The sequence below is a fragment of the Apostichopus japonicus genome, chromosome 14 (assembly GCF_037975245.1).
Source record: "Apostichopus japonicus isolate 1M-3 chromosome 14, ASM3797524v1, whole genome shotgun sequence".
Classification (NCBI taxonomy): Eukaryota; Metazoa; Echinodermata; class Holothuroidea; order Aspidochirotida; family Stichopodidae; genus Apostichopus; species Apostichopus japonicus.
Genome location: NC_092574.1, coordinates 11,308,739 through 11,324,445, shown reverse-complemented (window position 1 = coordinate 11,324,445; position 15,707 = coordinate 11,308,739). Strand labels below are relative to the sequence as shown.

General features: G+C 36.5%; 1 protein-coding gene and 1 long non-coding RNA gene across 3 annotated transcripts in view; one reads left to right on the top strand and one right to left on the bottom strand.

Annotated features, from left to right (window-relative positions):
• Window positions 1-15,707, bottom strand: part of LOC139980263 (uncharacterized) — a 43,556-nt gene that overhangs the window by 22,787 nt on the left and 5,062 nt on the right. Inside the window, exon 2 of the long non-coding RNA XR_011797490.1 lies at window positions 7,410-7,505. This is a non-coding gene — a long non-coding RNA (uncharacterized lncRNA). The remainder of the gene's footprint in view (window positions 1-7,409; window positions 7,506-15,707) is intronic.
• The window catches only part of LOC139980251 (alpha-N-acetyl-neuraminyl-2,3-beta-galactosyl-1,3-N-acetyl-galactosaminide alpha-2,6-sialyltransferase-like), a 31,273-nt gene that overhangs the window by 11,549 nt on the left and 4,017 nt on the right, over window positions 1-15,707 (top strand). For both annotated transcript variants that reach the window (XM_071991797.1, XM_071991796.1), the window contains exons 2-5: window positions 10,162-10,277; window positions 12,282-12,551; window positions 13,560-13,966; window positions 15,431-15,538. In XM_071991797.1, coding sequence (XP_071847898.1) covers window positions 10,236-10,277; window positions 12,282-12,551; window positions 13,560-13,966; window positions 15,431-15,538 — 827 coding nt within the window. In that variant the 5' untranslated portion in view covers window positions 10,162-10,235. The remainder of the gene's footprint in view (window positions 1-10,161; window positions 10,278-12,281; window positions 12,552-13,559; window positions 13,967-15,430; window positions 15,539-15,707) is intronic.

Sequence of the window (15,707 nt, the reverse complement as noted above, 5' to 3'; positions counted from 1 at the left end):
CGGTATTTTCCCTTTCATTCTATCCCACTCTCTCCAAACACGGGGAAAGTAGAAGCAGAAAAAAGGAAACAGCACTGAATCGGCAAATGATATGTATATATATCTAATGCGAACATGTGACCGTACAAGTTGACTTTGGAATGTTTTTAAATGAACAAAATTTGAACTTGAAATTTAACGCAAGTGCTATGTGTAGTGTTACATTCAAAAGGAGGTTGTCGTTTCCTTCTCGCACAATTCGAAATTAACATCTGTTTTGTGAAGTTGGCGAAACTGGAGAAGAATTCAAGGTCCCCCCCCCCCTCATACTCTCATAGTATCACATGCTCCTAAAGGGTGTACATAGGTCAAACCTATACAACAATATCACAGAAAGGGAAACTGAAACCTAGACAACGAATGCTTATTTAAGGTTTTGTTGCTTGCGAAGCGCTTTCCTGCTTTTATTAAAGCATGCAGCCCTGTCGGCTGTTTCTTAAAATACAAAAATACATGTGAACACAAAAGAACGCCTACGAATGTTTTTTTTTAGTATTTTTTATTAATTGTATATGTCAAGTCATTTAAACTGCTCAGTTTCTAAATATCAAACGTTAGTTCGCGGAACGTAGGTCCGTCCCACTAGTTCCAGTCCTTGCCATGAAGCCAGGAATTTTGAGCTGGAAGGGGCACCAAAAACTTATGAAAGGGGGCGGGGCCCGGAGGGGGGGGGGGGAAGGGCACCAAATAGTGATGGAGGGGAGGGCAAGGGCACCAAATAGTAATGGAGGGTGGGGCGGGGGCAGTATATATAGTCGTGTCCTAAAACTTATCAAGGTTCCGCACACAATGATGGTATCTTACTTATTTTGGAGATTTGCTACGATCTGAGTTTCTTCTATTTATATTAAATTCTCATAGATTGTGTATCAGCAAACCGGGTACATGCAGGGTGTCTTCTGCCCGGTCTATATGATGACTAGAATACTGTACTTGTCAGTGGCGTAGGAAGGTACTTTTGAGTGGGGGGGGGGGGGGCTGAAGACTGATGGCCGGCCTGGGGGAGGGGTCTAAAGGGAGGGGGTGTCCCCCCCCCCCTTTGGATTTTTTTGCATTTCCAGGTGGCCTCAGATGCAATTTGGTGCAATATAGCACCCTTCAACACCCACTCCATTTTGTAAATAATTTTGCATTTTCACCTGGCCTTAGATGCAATTTGGTGCTCCAAATGAGATTTTTTTCTCATTTGGAAATGATAAAGGGGTTTTCTGACTTGCGAAGCGGGGGGGGGGGCGGAATGATACTTCCGCCCCACCATATTTTTCACTGGGGGGCTGGCTCCCCCCAGCCCCCCGGTTCCTACGCCCTTGGTACTTGTAATAGGAATATTCTGCATCCAATTGGTATTTAATTTTTACAATATACATGTAGATCTGTATTCAAGCAAACTTTGTGAAGTTAGGCATACAAATCTCTGACTGTACATGATGTGTTACATAGTATAGTAAGCATACTATAGTAGACTCGATCACACGTGGGTCAGAGGTCGATCGTTACTGTGAACGCTTGTAACTCCCAAGCAAAAAAAAAATGATTAAGGATTTGGAAATGTATGACTAGAATTAAGTGAAGATAACAAGTTGTCATCTTTAGCGACTCTTGAGAACACATGATAATTTTATTTAATACGTGTAAGCAAACTATATGTGGGTCCTACATATGAGCTTTATCAATGATTGTATATTTGTCATAGTATATGCAATTAAAACACACATACAACCAACACACATACACACATACAAATGCTACCAATGGACGATTGCTTTCCTGTTTAGTGCTAGTATACCCACCGTCCGCCAGTCTTCCCACGCCATATAATTCCTTTTCATTTATATCACAAAGTTAGTCATTATTAGATCATTCTTGCCTTGAGGGGTTGGGGGGGTGGGGGGTTGATTTTCGAGTAATATATACACTTTCATCTCGTTTCTTTAAAATTAATAATTTCCTGAGTAGATTTCATCGCGCCCTCCATAGGAAATTGAAGTTTAGTAGATATAGTTTATGCATATATATATATATATATATATATATATATATATATATATATATATATATATATATATATATATATATATATATATATATATATATATATATATATGTAATTGTTCACTCTGGTTGGTGGTCATGCTCACTTTTATATATGAGACGTGCATAACATCTTATCAAAGATTCCACTTTTAGATATTACCCGGACCGATTATTATCTCGTGACTCACGCACAGTGGATGCTGCTAGGCAGTGAATAAATAACAGTAAACAATGCTTGCTATGGAGTCACCGTCGGTTTAATGAGAGAAACCTGTAACAATTTGTTTTTTGGGCTATTTTTTCTGAGGTACTTGCTTTTAGCCAAATATGTAAACAATTAAAAGTCAAATATACAGTTCACGCGACACCGTGTCACTAAAACAGGAGAGGTCTATAACCAAGAGTCGGGAATTAGGTCAATTGTCCTTTCATGGGACAAATCATGCTTGTATAGTGTGTATTGATTGTATAGTGTAATGTATAGTGCTTGTATAGTGTGCTTGTATAGTGTGCTTGTATAGTGCTTGTATAGTGTGCTTGTATAGTGCTTGTATAGTGTGTATTGATTGTATAGTGTGCTTGTATAATGCTTGTATAGTGTGCTTGTATAGTGCGCTTGTATAGTGTGCTTGTATAGTGTGCTTGTATAGTGTGCTTGTATAGTGTGCTTGTATAGTGTAAAATTGCCTGCATAGTGTGTATATTATGTGTACATTATATAGTCATCCCGGAAATGGGATGAGGTGTAAGCGGCAAGGAAGGGAGGCTGGTGCGCATAATAGTGTAACGGAAATGTATCCCTTTAAGTAAATTGTTATTATAATATTATCGTTGTAGAATGAGCGTTCCCTCGGTTCTACCCGTCGATGGCCTGTCTCTAAAAATATGTGTAGAGCTTTTGCGAGTTGCAGGTGGGGACAGCCAATGAAAATCGTACCCCTGTTTTGTTTGTAAACTTTGCTGAATCAGCACCCGAATTTTGAGATGTTTCCCCTTGTTAGTGGTAGCGCAGTTTGTTTTATTAGTTTGAGCTCACCACGCTCACGAGGTATTCCGAGATTGGCCTCTGACGGAGAGAGAACCGAGAGAACGCCTATTTTCTGTAAGTTGTTACCACTTCACTGGTATATTTTTGTTCTATCACACGATTATGTGCTTGGCATGACTTCTAGGTTTAATTGTTTGTCTTAAGAAAGATTAAATCGGGTATCTTTGGGGTGACGGGGGTTATTTTTCGCACACCTAGGGAATTGTAAGAAAATTATCGTTGCGCTAAGTGCATTGAAGTAGCAAGAAACTAGGGTGTATTTTTAGGACGTCATATTTGTTGTCACTTTCTATTCGATAATTGTAATTTCGACTTCACTAGGAGGCTCACAAACGCTATACCGTGTGTTTCATGTGGGCGTTTGTTTTATATAATCTTTTGTGTTTTCTTAAGCAAAGCAAGTAGTGAGAACGACTAGTGTCAACAAACGCTAGTATTATCCTTCATATGTAAATACTCTTACTTACCCACGTACTGGTTCGGTTGTGATCTCGAAAGAGATATTTTATTTAGTAATATAAACTGGTTAAGTCTTTAAGCCTGTTGTTGAGTACGTCCCAATAAAATATCTTGTATGCCTCCACGAGTTAGTGTAACTGCGTAATTGCGTAAGTGCGTAACTGCGTAGGTGCGTAAGTGCGTAACTGCGTAAGTGCGTAACTGCGTAAGTGCGCAACTGCGTAACTGCGTAAGTGCGTAACTGCGTAAGTGCGTAAATGCGTAAGTGCGTAGTTGCGTAACTGTGTAACTACCTAACTGCGTAACTTCCTAAGTGCGTAACTGTGTTACTGCTTAAGTGTACAGACAGTTCCTGTTATCCTGTACCATTTCTATTAACTGCTTATCTGTAAAGTCTGTCAATGCCATAATCTGTGGTAAATTCATGTGCCAGTGAATCAAAGATCAACGTAATAAATCAATAAATAAGCAATCAATCAGTCATCAACCTCTTCTCCGATTTTTTTTTGTCTTGATATGTGTTGAAGATTTTTATTAGTTCAAGCAGCTGGACTTCGGGGACACTGGTCAACGTTACACTAATTATAATGGGATGTGGGATAAAGAAGTATGCGTGCTTGTATGGCAAGCCATATGGGACAAACACTGCATAATATATCCGCGTATTAATTGGAATTTATACGCGTATTAATTGGAATATATACGCGTATATATTATGAGCCAATCATGTGGCTTAAATATATCCGCGTATTAATTCGAATATATCCACGTATTAATTCGAATATATACACGTATTAATTCGAATATATATGGAGATTAAATCCAATATATGCACGGATTAATTAGAATATACACGAAAAAACAATTCCGCTCTTGCTGTGTACATATACCAACGATAAATGTTTTGGCGGGTTCGCGAGATCGCTTCAAAAAGCGAAACTTTACACATGTACAACTAATACGCGTATATATTCGAATTAATACGCGGATATATTATGCGGTGTTTGTCCCACATGGCTTGCCATATGCTTGAGCCTTTGACGACCATAGTCCTGAAGTATGACAAGTGAACTATAGGTATGAGAATGGAATCAGTTCTATACCCAATGTTTGATTCTCATGGTTTCGTCCTACAGTCATTTGTTGCATATGTGTAGTATGTAGGCTTAAACCGACAACGGAAATAGAATGGGAAATTATTAACACAATGAAAGGAAGCAAATAAGCTAATTAAGTTTGTTTGGCTAGTATTTGAACCAGTGTTACATGCTCTATATCAATGGATCTCTCCATTGTTATAGATGGTTGCTATCGCTATGTATAAACTTTTGTTGCTGTATGGGGGGGGGGGCAGGAGGGGTGAGAAAGGGGCCATATGTCCGAAACACAGCCTTTCTGACACGGACTCTCACAACCCAGTTTCGTTCAATACAAACTCAGAAAAGGGGAAAGGAATTTAAACGTTTTGATATAATATGTGCTAGTAAATCAACCGAACGGAAAATAACTTATAAAAATAAATTATACAATGAATTTGAAATGAGCAATGGACATTTGGCTAGAACCGACTTCATCGGGATCATATGTCTATAATAACAGTCCTGTGTTCTACAAACTATGCATATGCATTCCTTAGTTAGTCGCGAAATAGTATTTATACCAGCTTCAAACTGAATACAATTTTCCTTGAACGTCACGTTTGCAACCACTATGTACAAATCATGATCTCAGTACCCCTGTACGGTTCAAATAGATTCATGACAGACTGGTTAAATACTTCACAATGCATCACTCGTCAAAAACAAATAACAAATTTCAAAAATATCGAATCATTGGATTATAGTGCTACATACAAATTGTACTGAATGTTCGTATTGAGTGTCCACCATTATACTACTCAACGTTCAATTCAAACGCAACCCTGTTTATGCTACCTATACTTATATATATATATATATATATATATATATATATATATATATATATATATATATATATATATATATATATATATATATATATATAAGTATAGGTAGCATAAACAGGGTTGCGTTTGAATTGAACGTTGAGTAGTATAATGGTGGACACTCAATACTAACATTCAGTACAATTTGTATGTAGCACTATAATCCAATGATTCGATATTTTTGAAATTTGTTATTTGTTTTTGACGAGTGATGCATTGTGAAGTATTTAACCAGTCTGTGTGTGTGTGTGTGTGTGTGTGTTCAGGTACGGAGAGCCAAACGTTCCATAAATGTCGAAAAAGAAAGTGAAGTGTCGAAGTTATGTCCAATTCGATATCAACATGTTACAATTCCATATGAACATATATATAACTTCCAGCCCTATCAGTCCCGTAGCCTGGAATTAGGAGTTATATAGGCACCAGCTATCTACGGGGAAGGAACGATAGTCTGCACGGCTGGTGGTTGGGATGGGAAGGTAGGGGAAGGAGAGCACTGCCATGTAGCCCGGCCGCGAATATTTTTTTCCCAAACTGAACTGACACTGAAATTATTTCCTCGATTCTGATTGGCTGATCAAAACCGGAATGGTAGTCGGCGTTTATGAATGAATGTATGTGACACTGTTAGTGTTGATCATACCAATCCTCATGGGCTCCATCATGTCAAAAATACGTGTGTACAGGCTAAGTTAAAGTATGTAGGCCTAAGTGTGCCTACATGTAGATACAATGTGAGGCTTCCAGTTATCAAGAGCTACTGCAAGGGCGATAGGGCCTATATTAGTGAATTTGAGATCTCGATCTAGTACGAATACGTATATACGGTTAATGCAGGTCTACTATGTCACCATGTATAAGAACTTCTAATTGCGTAGGTAAACATATGTGGTTATGTACGTATAGGTTATAATGCTATATACAACTAGTTAACAAGTCAAAAGACACAGACATATCGTCAAATGTCATGTTTGTGTACACTCACTGGCTGACACACACTCGCTCGCGCGTCTTCATGGCCACTACATATTCGACTAGGCCTATCATGATTCATTGACTGGATACATTTTGAATTTATGATTATAAAACTAAAAGTATCGCAACCAAACACCACGGTACATATGTACATCGGCTACATGTATACAATTACAAATGCACTGTGTTTTATTGTGTTGTATACTATACACAGTACAATAGGCTACATTACATGTATGTGCTGTGTAGAGCGGAGTCAAGCGAGTAAACAAACGATCGAGGACTGCCTATAATGGGCGCAGTAGTTGGGAATAGTTGCTTCACTCTATACTTTCGTTCAAATATACCTACTAAAAGTTCTGGAAAGTTGCTAATGTAAATATCTTGAATTTGATTGTGTTGATCATACTGATATCGACAGATTATGGAGGATCCATGTTGAAAACTAAAGTATATCACGTGCTCGCTGATAACCAATCAGAATCGAGGAAATTATTTCAGTGTCAGTTCAGTTTGGGAAAAAAATATTCGCAGCCCGGCCTGGCTACTAACTTGTATTCTCATCCAGTCACTCCTCATTGAACCTTGACGATTGTTTTATTATCCATCGATCATCGAATAATGGTCGTCGACTATCTACCATTGGACATTGGCCTATAGCCTACTGAAAACCAACCAACTGTACTTCGTACATCATATAATGAGTGTCAATGGCAAGAATGACGTATATGTAACTCGGGTCATTATGGTTCTCTTGTGATTATCTAAATCAAAACCTTGGTTGCTAGTAGTCTATAAGTATAAAATGTAACATGGAAAGTAACAAGTAGTTTGCATCATAGAAAAACAGTGTAGTTATCATTCAGAGAAGAAATGAAAAAAACATACCAGCAGCACACCCCTCATCCTCACGGTTGTCGAATATTTATAGACGCTGAATCACGAATAAATTTATATGGAAACATTGTCGTTTGGTTGATTCAGCTGGAAGATAAAAATAATGGCGGTGTAAAGAAATGAAGTTGCAAGCAAAGCCGTTGAGTTCAATCGCGTTTTGTCGTTAGGGTTCGGATGGTAGGACTATAAGCCTAAGTGGAAAAGTTAAGGGTATTTGGGAGGCGTGATGTACGGTCATAGTCAGTCAACGACATGTTAAACGGCAAATCAACGTTTACAAGTAAGTTTTGTGGAGGAGAAGAGAAGTTAGTGTACTAGTCTTTCCCTACTGATTATACTGTTGGAATGTTTACCTGAAGCAGTACAAATGTTTACTCGGCAAGAATGGACCTTCTTACACATGAGGCTTAGGGTAGGGGGCTGTGGGAAAGAGGGTGGGCGTAATGATCGGGCGTTAGCCAGCTCCTCTCGGGTGACTTGTATCTGCAGGCTTTTCGACGTTCTGACTAACCTACTATCGTGTGCTTTTGAAGCATTATATCGAAGAACAGAAGCGAGTGGTAGCCTATATGACCAATTGAAAATTGTTTGCTCAGCTGGCTATGTCAACATGCATGTATGACGTCATGGATGGAATAGTATGTCGGTAATTTTATAAACATATTACACATGAGATAGATCACACATATGACGTTCAACACATATTGACAGAAGAATTATGTTATTCGGCAAGGAACTTAAATATTTTGTATGACGTCATAAGGCCATATGGATGTGTCGGTTGTTTTGTGAGTAAGCTAGCTACCTTGGCTAATATGATATTTTATTGGAATTTCAACATGAGATTGGCATTTCAACAAAAATTATGGTCCTTATATATATATATATATATATATATATATATATATATATATATATATATATATATATATACGGCTATTTACATTTTTAATCTAAATTCAACTTCACTATAGTCAAGGCTCATGGCTGTTGACAAACATTAATTTGCATCAAATTGATTCGAAAAAGTTATAAATATCAGATCGAACATATTTTTTTATGCTCTGCTAAGCCGGATTCCCCATCTCATACTTTACAACGTGTGTGTCTCGAATAATTGTCTTTGAGTTATATATATATGTATATATATATATATATATATATATATATATATATATACATATACATATATATATACATATACATATATACACTGCAGGCAATGAGCGGCCATGCATGTCGATAGGTCTAAGAAACACCATTGCTCTTCACAGTATATGTATACTTTTAATTAAGTTGTTGAATTAAAGATAACGTTATCTGGTTAAGCAATGGGATTATGATATGACTAATACAAGCCTGCACATGCGCATTAAATGATGGTTACAAATCAGTAATGTTAGCAACCTATTCGTGATTTCAGTAGGCTGGCACAATGCAGTACACTTCAGTTCTGTAACCAGAACAAGACCGTTTGTTATATTTCATTTCATTTCATTTATTTGTTTCTTCACAATATAAATACAGAGAAAAGTATATGCATATACATACATATATATACACCCATGTTAATATAAACATGTATGCTTACTTACACAAACACAAAAACAATCATGTATATCCGTATATGTTAGGAAGAAAAAATTACAATAACAAAGGGATGGCTACAGCGTACAAAATACAAAATGAAAACTTAAACTCTTAATAGAGGTTTATAAGGGATCTAGAAAAGTTGTATCAGAAATTGAAGCCATCTATAAGTGAAAACAAACAAAGAAAGACATTCTCAGAAACGACCTCCACCCCAACCTCATCCCGAACCCCACCCTTACCCTTCCCCACTCCTTCCACAACGAACTACCCCCATCCAGAAATAATCATTATCGTCATATTATAAATATTGCAGTAACTTCATTTCTATAATGAAATTGAATGAATTTCAGGGAATTCCACTATAGGTACACGTATAATAGAGTTACAAAACCGTATAAGTGGTTTTGAGTTTGATTGTTTTATTTGTTTTATCACGTGAATATACAATGTGATAGGAAGTCCTCTAATAAACCTTCATATGGCTTAACAAAGTAGAGGACTCCCTGTATATAAAGGAAAAAGAAAACTAAATGTATAAGAAAATATGTTTTAACGGTGAAAGCCAGTTATTCTTGTACAGACCATGCAATATAAACAAACTTAAATAATATACAAAACAAGACCATTTCCTATATATTCTAATACAAGAAAGTCAAAGATAGGGATAAGAATATTGTTAGCAAACTGCTCATCTACTGTTCATCTAATGTAAAACAAAGCATGTGTAGCTCTTTCTTCTTCTATTCTCTATTAATTGCTCATTTGTCCAATCTGTACCCCTTAAATGTGTTCGTAACTTGTTTTCGTTAGCACTCTGAAGATGATCCTGCTATAGATCGAAACGTCAGTCCCCTCTAAACTTTTAAAACGTCACGAAAAATGTTCTGTAAATATCTATAAGCATTGATAATGAGTCGTGCTAATGATGCTTCGTGCATCATGGTATGGAATGTTTTCATGAGTTTCTTTAGACTGCCACCTCCTCTTTTATAACATATTTCTACTTTCTCAAAATGTAATTTTAATATCTTTGCCTTCGTCATCAACAGTGTTAACGACATATTCCAATGTCAATTCCTACTTTTTAATATCTAGTATTTTTAATGTTTGCTATATGTATTGATTTCGTCTTTGTTTTCTATTTCCACAGCCCACTGACCAAATCAATATCCACATAGGAAGGAGGCCAGGGGTGAAATCCATAACGTCAGCTTTTATCAAATAATGGAAGAAGGTGCATCTAAACCATCCAAAACACGTTGCCTGGTCAGTAACAAAATTCTATCAGATTCCACCAGAAATCGCATCGATTATAGACTGATTTAGTGAAAAAGGTTATATTTCGCGATAAACTTTAAGATGAAATTATATGAAATATGGTAATAATTCTATGACAGTTAAAAGAAAGTCGACTTAACTGTTCACACACAGTTGATATGGTTAACAGAGGAGTCCCATCCAACAAACAACTTTGAAAAACAAAAACAAGAATTTGCCCATTTGAGAAAAAAGTTGTTATGATAGCCATCGATATATTTAACAGTGTTTGAAAATTGAAGTTACAATTAACTGCCGGAAAGACAACACTTTCAAAAGAGCAGTCATTATTCAAATGTGAGTGTAAACAGTCAATATATAGTCAATTAAAATAATTGCATCTTGAATTAATTATTATTTCTGTAGTCTGGCAGAGTTTCCCAAAATTAACGAGATTAATTGCTTGGCTTAAGGCAGCAGATTCATTTTAAGATATTGTAGACTGTTGATAAACACTGATTTAATTCCAGGTTGAATTCTGGTATACCACATTTTAACTTGACCTGACCTTGACCTGATACTTTTGTTTTAAATATCTCAGTATCATCAATTAAAGTGACAGGGACTACTTAATCTAATAAACATACCTTTCAGGTTGAGTTCCTCAGATAACACAACAACTCAACAAGAAAACATGATCTAGCTTATAGAGATGGCCTAAAATAAACGTTTACAAAACATTAAGATTTATCGAAAAAAAAATGAATTTGACTATCTTTTGGCGGCGCTCTATTGATATCGTTGTTGTTGTTGTAGTTGTTGTTGTTATAAAGTCAAGTGATTTTGATAATAGAATTTGAACTGAAATGCACATTTTTCCTGCGATGAGGAGTTATCATTTAACATGAAAATAGCATTCTATAGAGATTAAACAGAATGATTTTATTACTTAGGACTGATATTTTTTCATAAATGAAAAATCAGAAATAAACTATACAACAGAAACATTTACATGCATTGTACATTCTGTGTAAGCTTTAACGCATGACAAAACAAAGTACAGAATCATTCTCTGAATGAAACCGAAAATAGAAAACGATGTTAACTTTTCATTTCTTTGTCTCTCAATGAATCAATCAGAACCAAAACTATAATGCAAAATGAAAGTCATTTACCGTAGTTTGAGAAGATTTCATTTATCACTCAATTAATCTAACTATAAAAAACAAACATAAAAGCAATGAGACGTGTTTCTAATTCATTTTAATTAATTTGTATACTAGTATAAACCTATTATACCTATAATATGTGATGCAGAGATCCAGGACAATGCCTCTAACAATCATCGCTATTGAAAATTAATACAGACATTAGCTCTCTATAACGGTAATTAGAGTATCAAAAGAAAAGTCTTTTATGTGATAAATTTTGCGGTCATAATCAAAAGAAAAGTAGGGGATATACGCATTTGTTATTGTCATGATATAGTTCTAACACAATAGTACTCTAAGCTACGGATAAAACTTAAAACATGCTTATACGGCTAATTCGTCCAGGGAGTTTTGGTAACGTTTTATAGTTTTTAAAGATAAATTATGGTGTTTCATAGACTTATAATGAGTACTCATATTTGAGCATAGCCATTTATATACTTGTGCTGATTCTCATGAATTTGTACTCGTATTCGTATACTCTAGGCAGAATGTAGTATAGAGTACTAACTAGTACAGAGTTAGGTACCCATCTCGTACTCGTTCTTAGAACCTTGTTCTCGTACACTCATGCTGATCTACTCATACCCATATATATATATATATCTTTATATATATATATCTTTATATATATATATATTATGCATATATATATATATCTATTATATATATTATATATATATATTATGTATATATATATATATAATATATATTATATATATATATATATATATATAGATATATATATATACATACATATGAGACAAATATACATATAGGTTTTCTTCCTCCTCAATTTCAGACTAGGAAAGGAGGCGTCACATACCTGGTGGTTTACACCGTGGTGATTGGCTTAGCATTTCTCTCTTATCTTTATGCTAATGAAGGCTCAAGAGGAAGCACCATAAAGGTGAATTCCAATGAAGATTTAATAGTTTTACCAAAGTCTTCCGTGATGCGGTATATGGACTCTGCTGGTAACGACGGCAAATTATTGGTTAAAATTAGTTTCCCAAGACCTGGACATCCTGCGGCTGTCTTAGAACATTATAAATCAATGAGGGATGGATCGGTAAGTTTTTTGTTTGCGTGAGTGTATATGTGTACTGTACTTTTTAATTCATAACTATAATAAATGAGCCTGTCGGTCTTTGGTGTAATTTCACCAGTCATCTATCACGGTTCACAACAAGGTTCTGATACAGGGATGTGGGGAATGAGCATCATTTTCACCTCTTTACCTTACACGATCCCCCCCCACCCCCCCCCCCCAAAAAAAAGTTTCCACATTTGAACTCTGTAACGCACGCTTCATTTTGGACCTAAATATGCCTAAAAATGCAGCACTTGACGTATAAAATATTACATGGGGAGGTGAATAAGTGGGAGGGGGAAGGGGTGGGGGGGGGGGTTGAGCGGAAATTGTTTCCATACCAATGCTTGATGAGTCGGTTTCAAGGACCCTAGACCTACACACCCGCTTTTAAAATGTTCTGGAATCGCCCCTGATGACGTCAAAGCAAAAAAGTAATTCAGTGGGCCCCTTAAAATAACTTCATCGGTTCTTCGAAGCCTTAACGAATAAGGAAATAGCAGCCACTCCTGCAGTGTTCAACCTGCAGTAACGTATACGGTGTAATTTACTGGCAACTTTTTTTGGAAAGATTAAAATCGCGTGGCTATCAAACAAAATTTTTGCATTGTATTGCATTGAAAACGGTATATGGAGGGTGTTACTAGGCGACTTCTACTTCACTATTGTGTAAATCTTTGAAAGGCTATCTGGTACAATTTCTGTACTGCGCCCGACCTGGGACCATCGGACTGTCAAGTAGTCTAATTGTTTCTTGCAAATATCAAATTTGAAGTATACCTTACACTACGTTCTTTGGAATCTTGAAACCTATAAGCGTAATTGCTTCCTGCCAAAAAAAGATGGAGGTGCATTGGACGGTAAATTGATAGTGTCTTTAGATTTGTTCGTAAACAAATAAATCTTGCACACACGCTTCAAGTTCAGGGACAGACCTCACACTAAAGTTTTACTTTTTGTTTTGTTCATTTCCTCTTTTGACCACAGACTTTCAGAAAGAAATGTAAGAAGTGCGCCCTCGTATTTTCAAGTGGTCATTTATTAGATAGTGGTGCTGGTGAGGAGATAGACAGCATGCCGTGCGTGATACGAATGAACGCCGCCATGACGGAAGGCTTCGAGGAGGACGTCGGAAGCAAGACGACCATTCGAATCGTTTGTCACATGTCTGTGGAACCGCTGACTGTCCAGGCTGAGGAGATCTTAGGCGATGATTCGAACAGAAAAACAGAATCGATCTTACTTTTCGGGTTAACTAAACCTAACCATAACTGGGCAGCAGATAGAATCAATGCAATGGTTGATCAATATCCAAATGTAGCATTTTATTCGATGGACGAAGTAGGAGAAATGGAATCGGATTTAATCTTTGAGAAAGAAACAGGAAAGAACAAGTAAGTATATACAGCAGCTGTCCAATATCCTTACTTTCAGAGATTGCGCTATAAAAGTGCAGTGCATATAAAGTAAAGCAAACCCCGTACCCAATAGCAGGGGTTCTCAAGTTAACTTCCTTTCTGCTAGGGGCTGATAAAAAGCATTAAGTTAAAGCAAAGCGCCAGAAAGACTGAAAGTCTTACTTTAACTTGATGGAGCAATAATCAAGGTATAGGCCAGTAGAGGAGGATACACGGCAAACCTTACATGCATTAAGGATTCACGCCATCCCCAAAAAAATGAAATATTTGTGGCTTTATGTTTACCGGATTAATATCTTTCTCTGGTCGGATTTGGCCCGGGCACTGCCTATATAGAGGACTCCACGTTATAGAAAGACATTCGTCATAAACAACGTACTCGAATATCAAAGAAACAAATTACTTCGTCTGTCACTCGAGGTGGCAGGGTTAGACCAGTCATTCCAGTAGGCTGTCTCACAAAAGATAACAAATATTACTTGTGTTCTTTTTTTATATTTTCAAGGACCTCTAAACAGCGTTTTTAATCTCATGAAAATAAAGTCTGTACTTTATAGGTTTATCAATTTCTAGAATCATGCATCTTTATTAGAGTTATGACTATAGTTCATAAACGCATGTTCATTCATACTTAGTAAAGATTCCTAAATCCTATTGGTCCATTCAGGTCAGCTGACCGTGGTTAATCCTGTGAGTAACGCACGGTAAAATTACGGGGCATCACTTTAATAAATCTCTGGTTATATGTAACCAAAAATGTTTTGTTTTATGATTTTTCCCCCACACAAATGGTAGTGTATGAATGAACGGGTTTAATCAACGGTCTAGCGTGCGTTACTCACAGGATTAATGCACTCCGGGTGTTAATGCTATCGCTGGATGCACTCGGGCTCCGCCCTCGTGCATCGCTTGCATTATCCCCCGATCGTGCATTAATCCTGTGAGTAACGCACGCTAGACCGTTGATTAACCCCTTATTGATTAATAAAGAGAATCATTTTAAAAATGCAAACAAATCTTCAGTATTGTACGTGAAGGTGCATAAACCAAAATGTGAAATACTCCCAAATAGAAAAAAATATTTCTCAACCGTTTGGGAGGGAGTACATCACAAATGAGCTAATCAAATCACCGATGGTTATAACTGGGGTTTCGTCTCCTTTAAGTTTGTCAAAATCGCTTTTTGGACTTTACACATATATACGAGATACATATACAACCAGATGATGAAGAGATATTCTGGAAGCAATAGAGATAGTAAAAGAAAAAAAGAATACAATATTCCACACTGTTAGTTGTATATATATATATATATATATATATATGTTCCATAGTTACTCCTGAAATCCCCCAGTGTGAATACTACTAATGAATCATTCAATTCATATACTGGGTGAACTTGCTGAACTTTCATCTGTCTTTCTGATAATTTTCTCACAGATTTGAAACGAATACTTGGCTATCAACTGGCTGGTACAGTATGCTAGCATCTCTTGATATTTGTGAGGAATTACACGTATATGGAATGGTAGATGAAACCTACTGCGAGTAAGTATAAATATCGTCGGACAGCCATTGACGATATAGAATCAGTAGAGACAGAAAGCTTGTCTTACATTATCGTCTTAAACTTCAAGATTGAACTATCATGGTATATTTTACATTGTTCTCTTAATTGCAAAGAATTATGGCTTGAGCGAACAACAACATCACAATC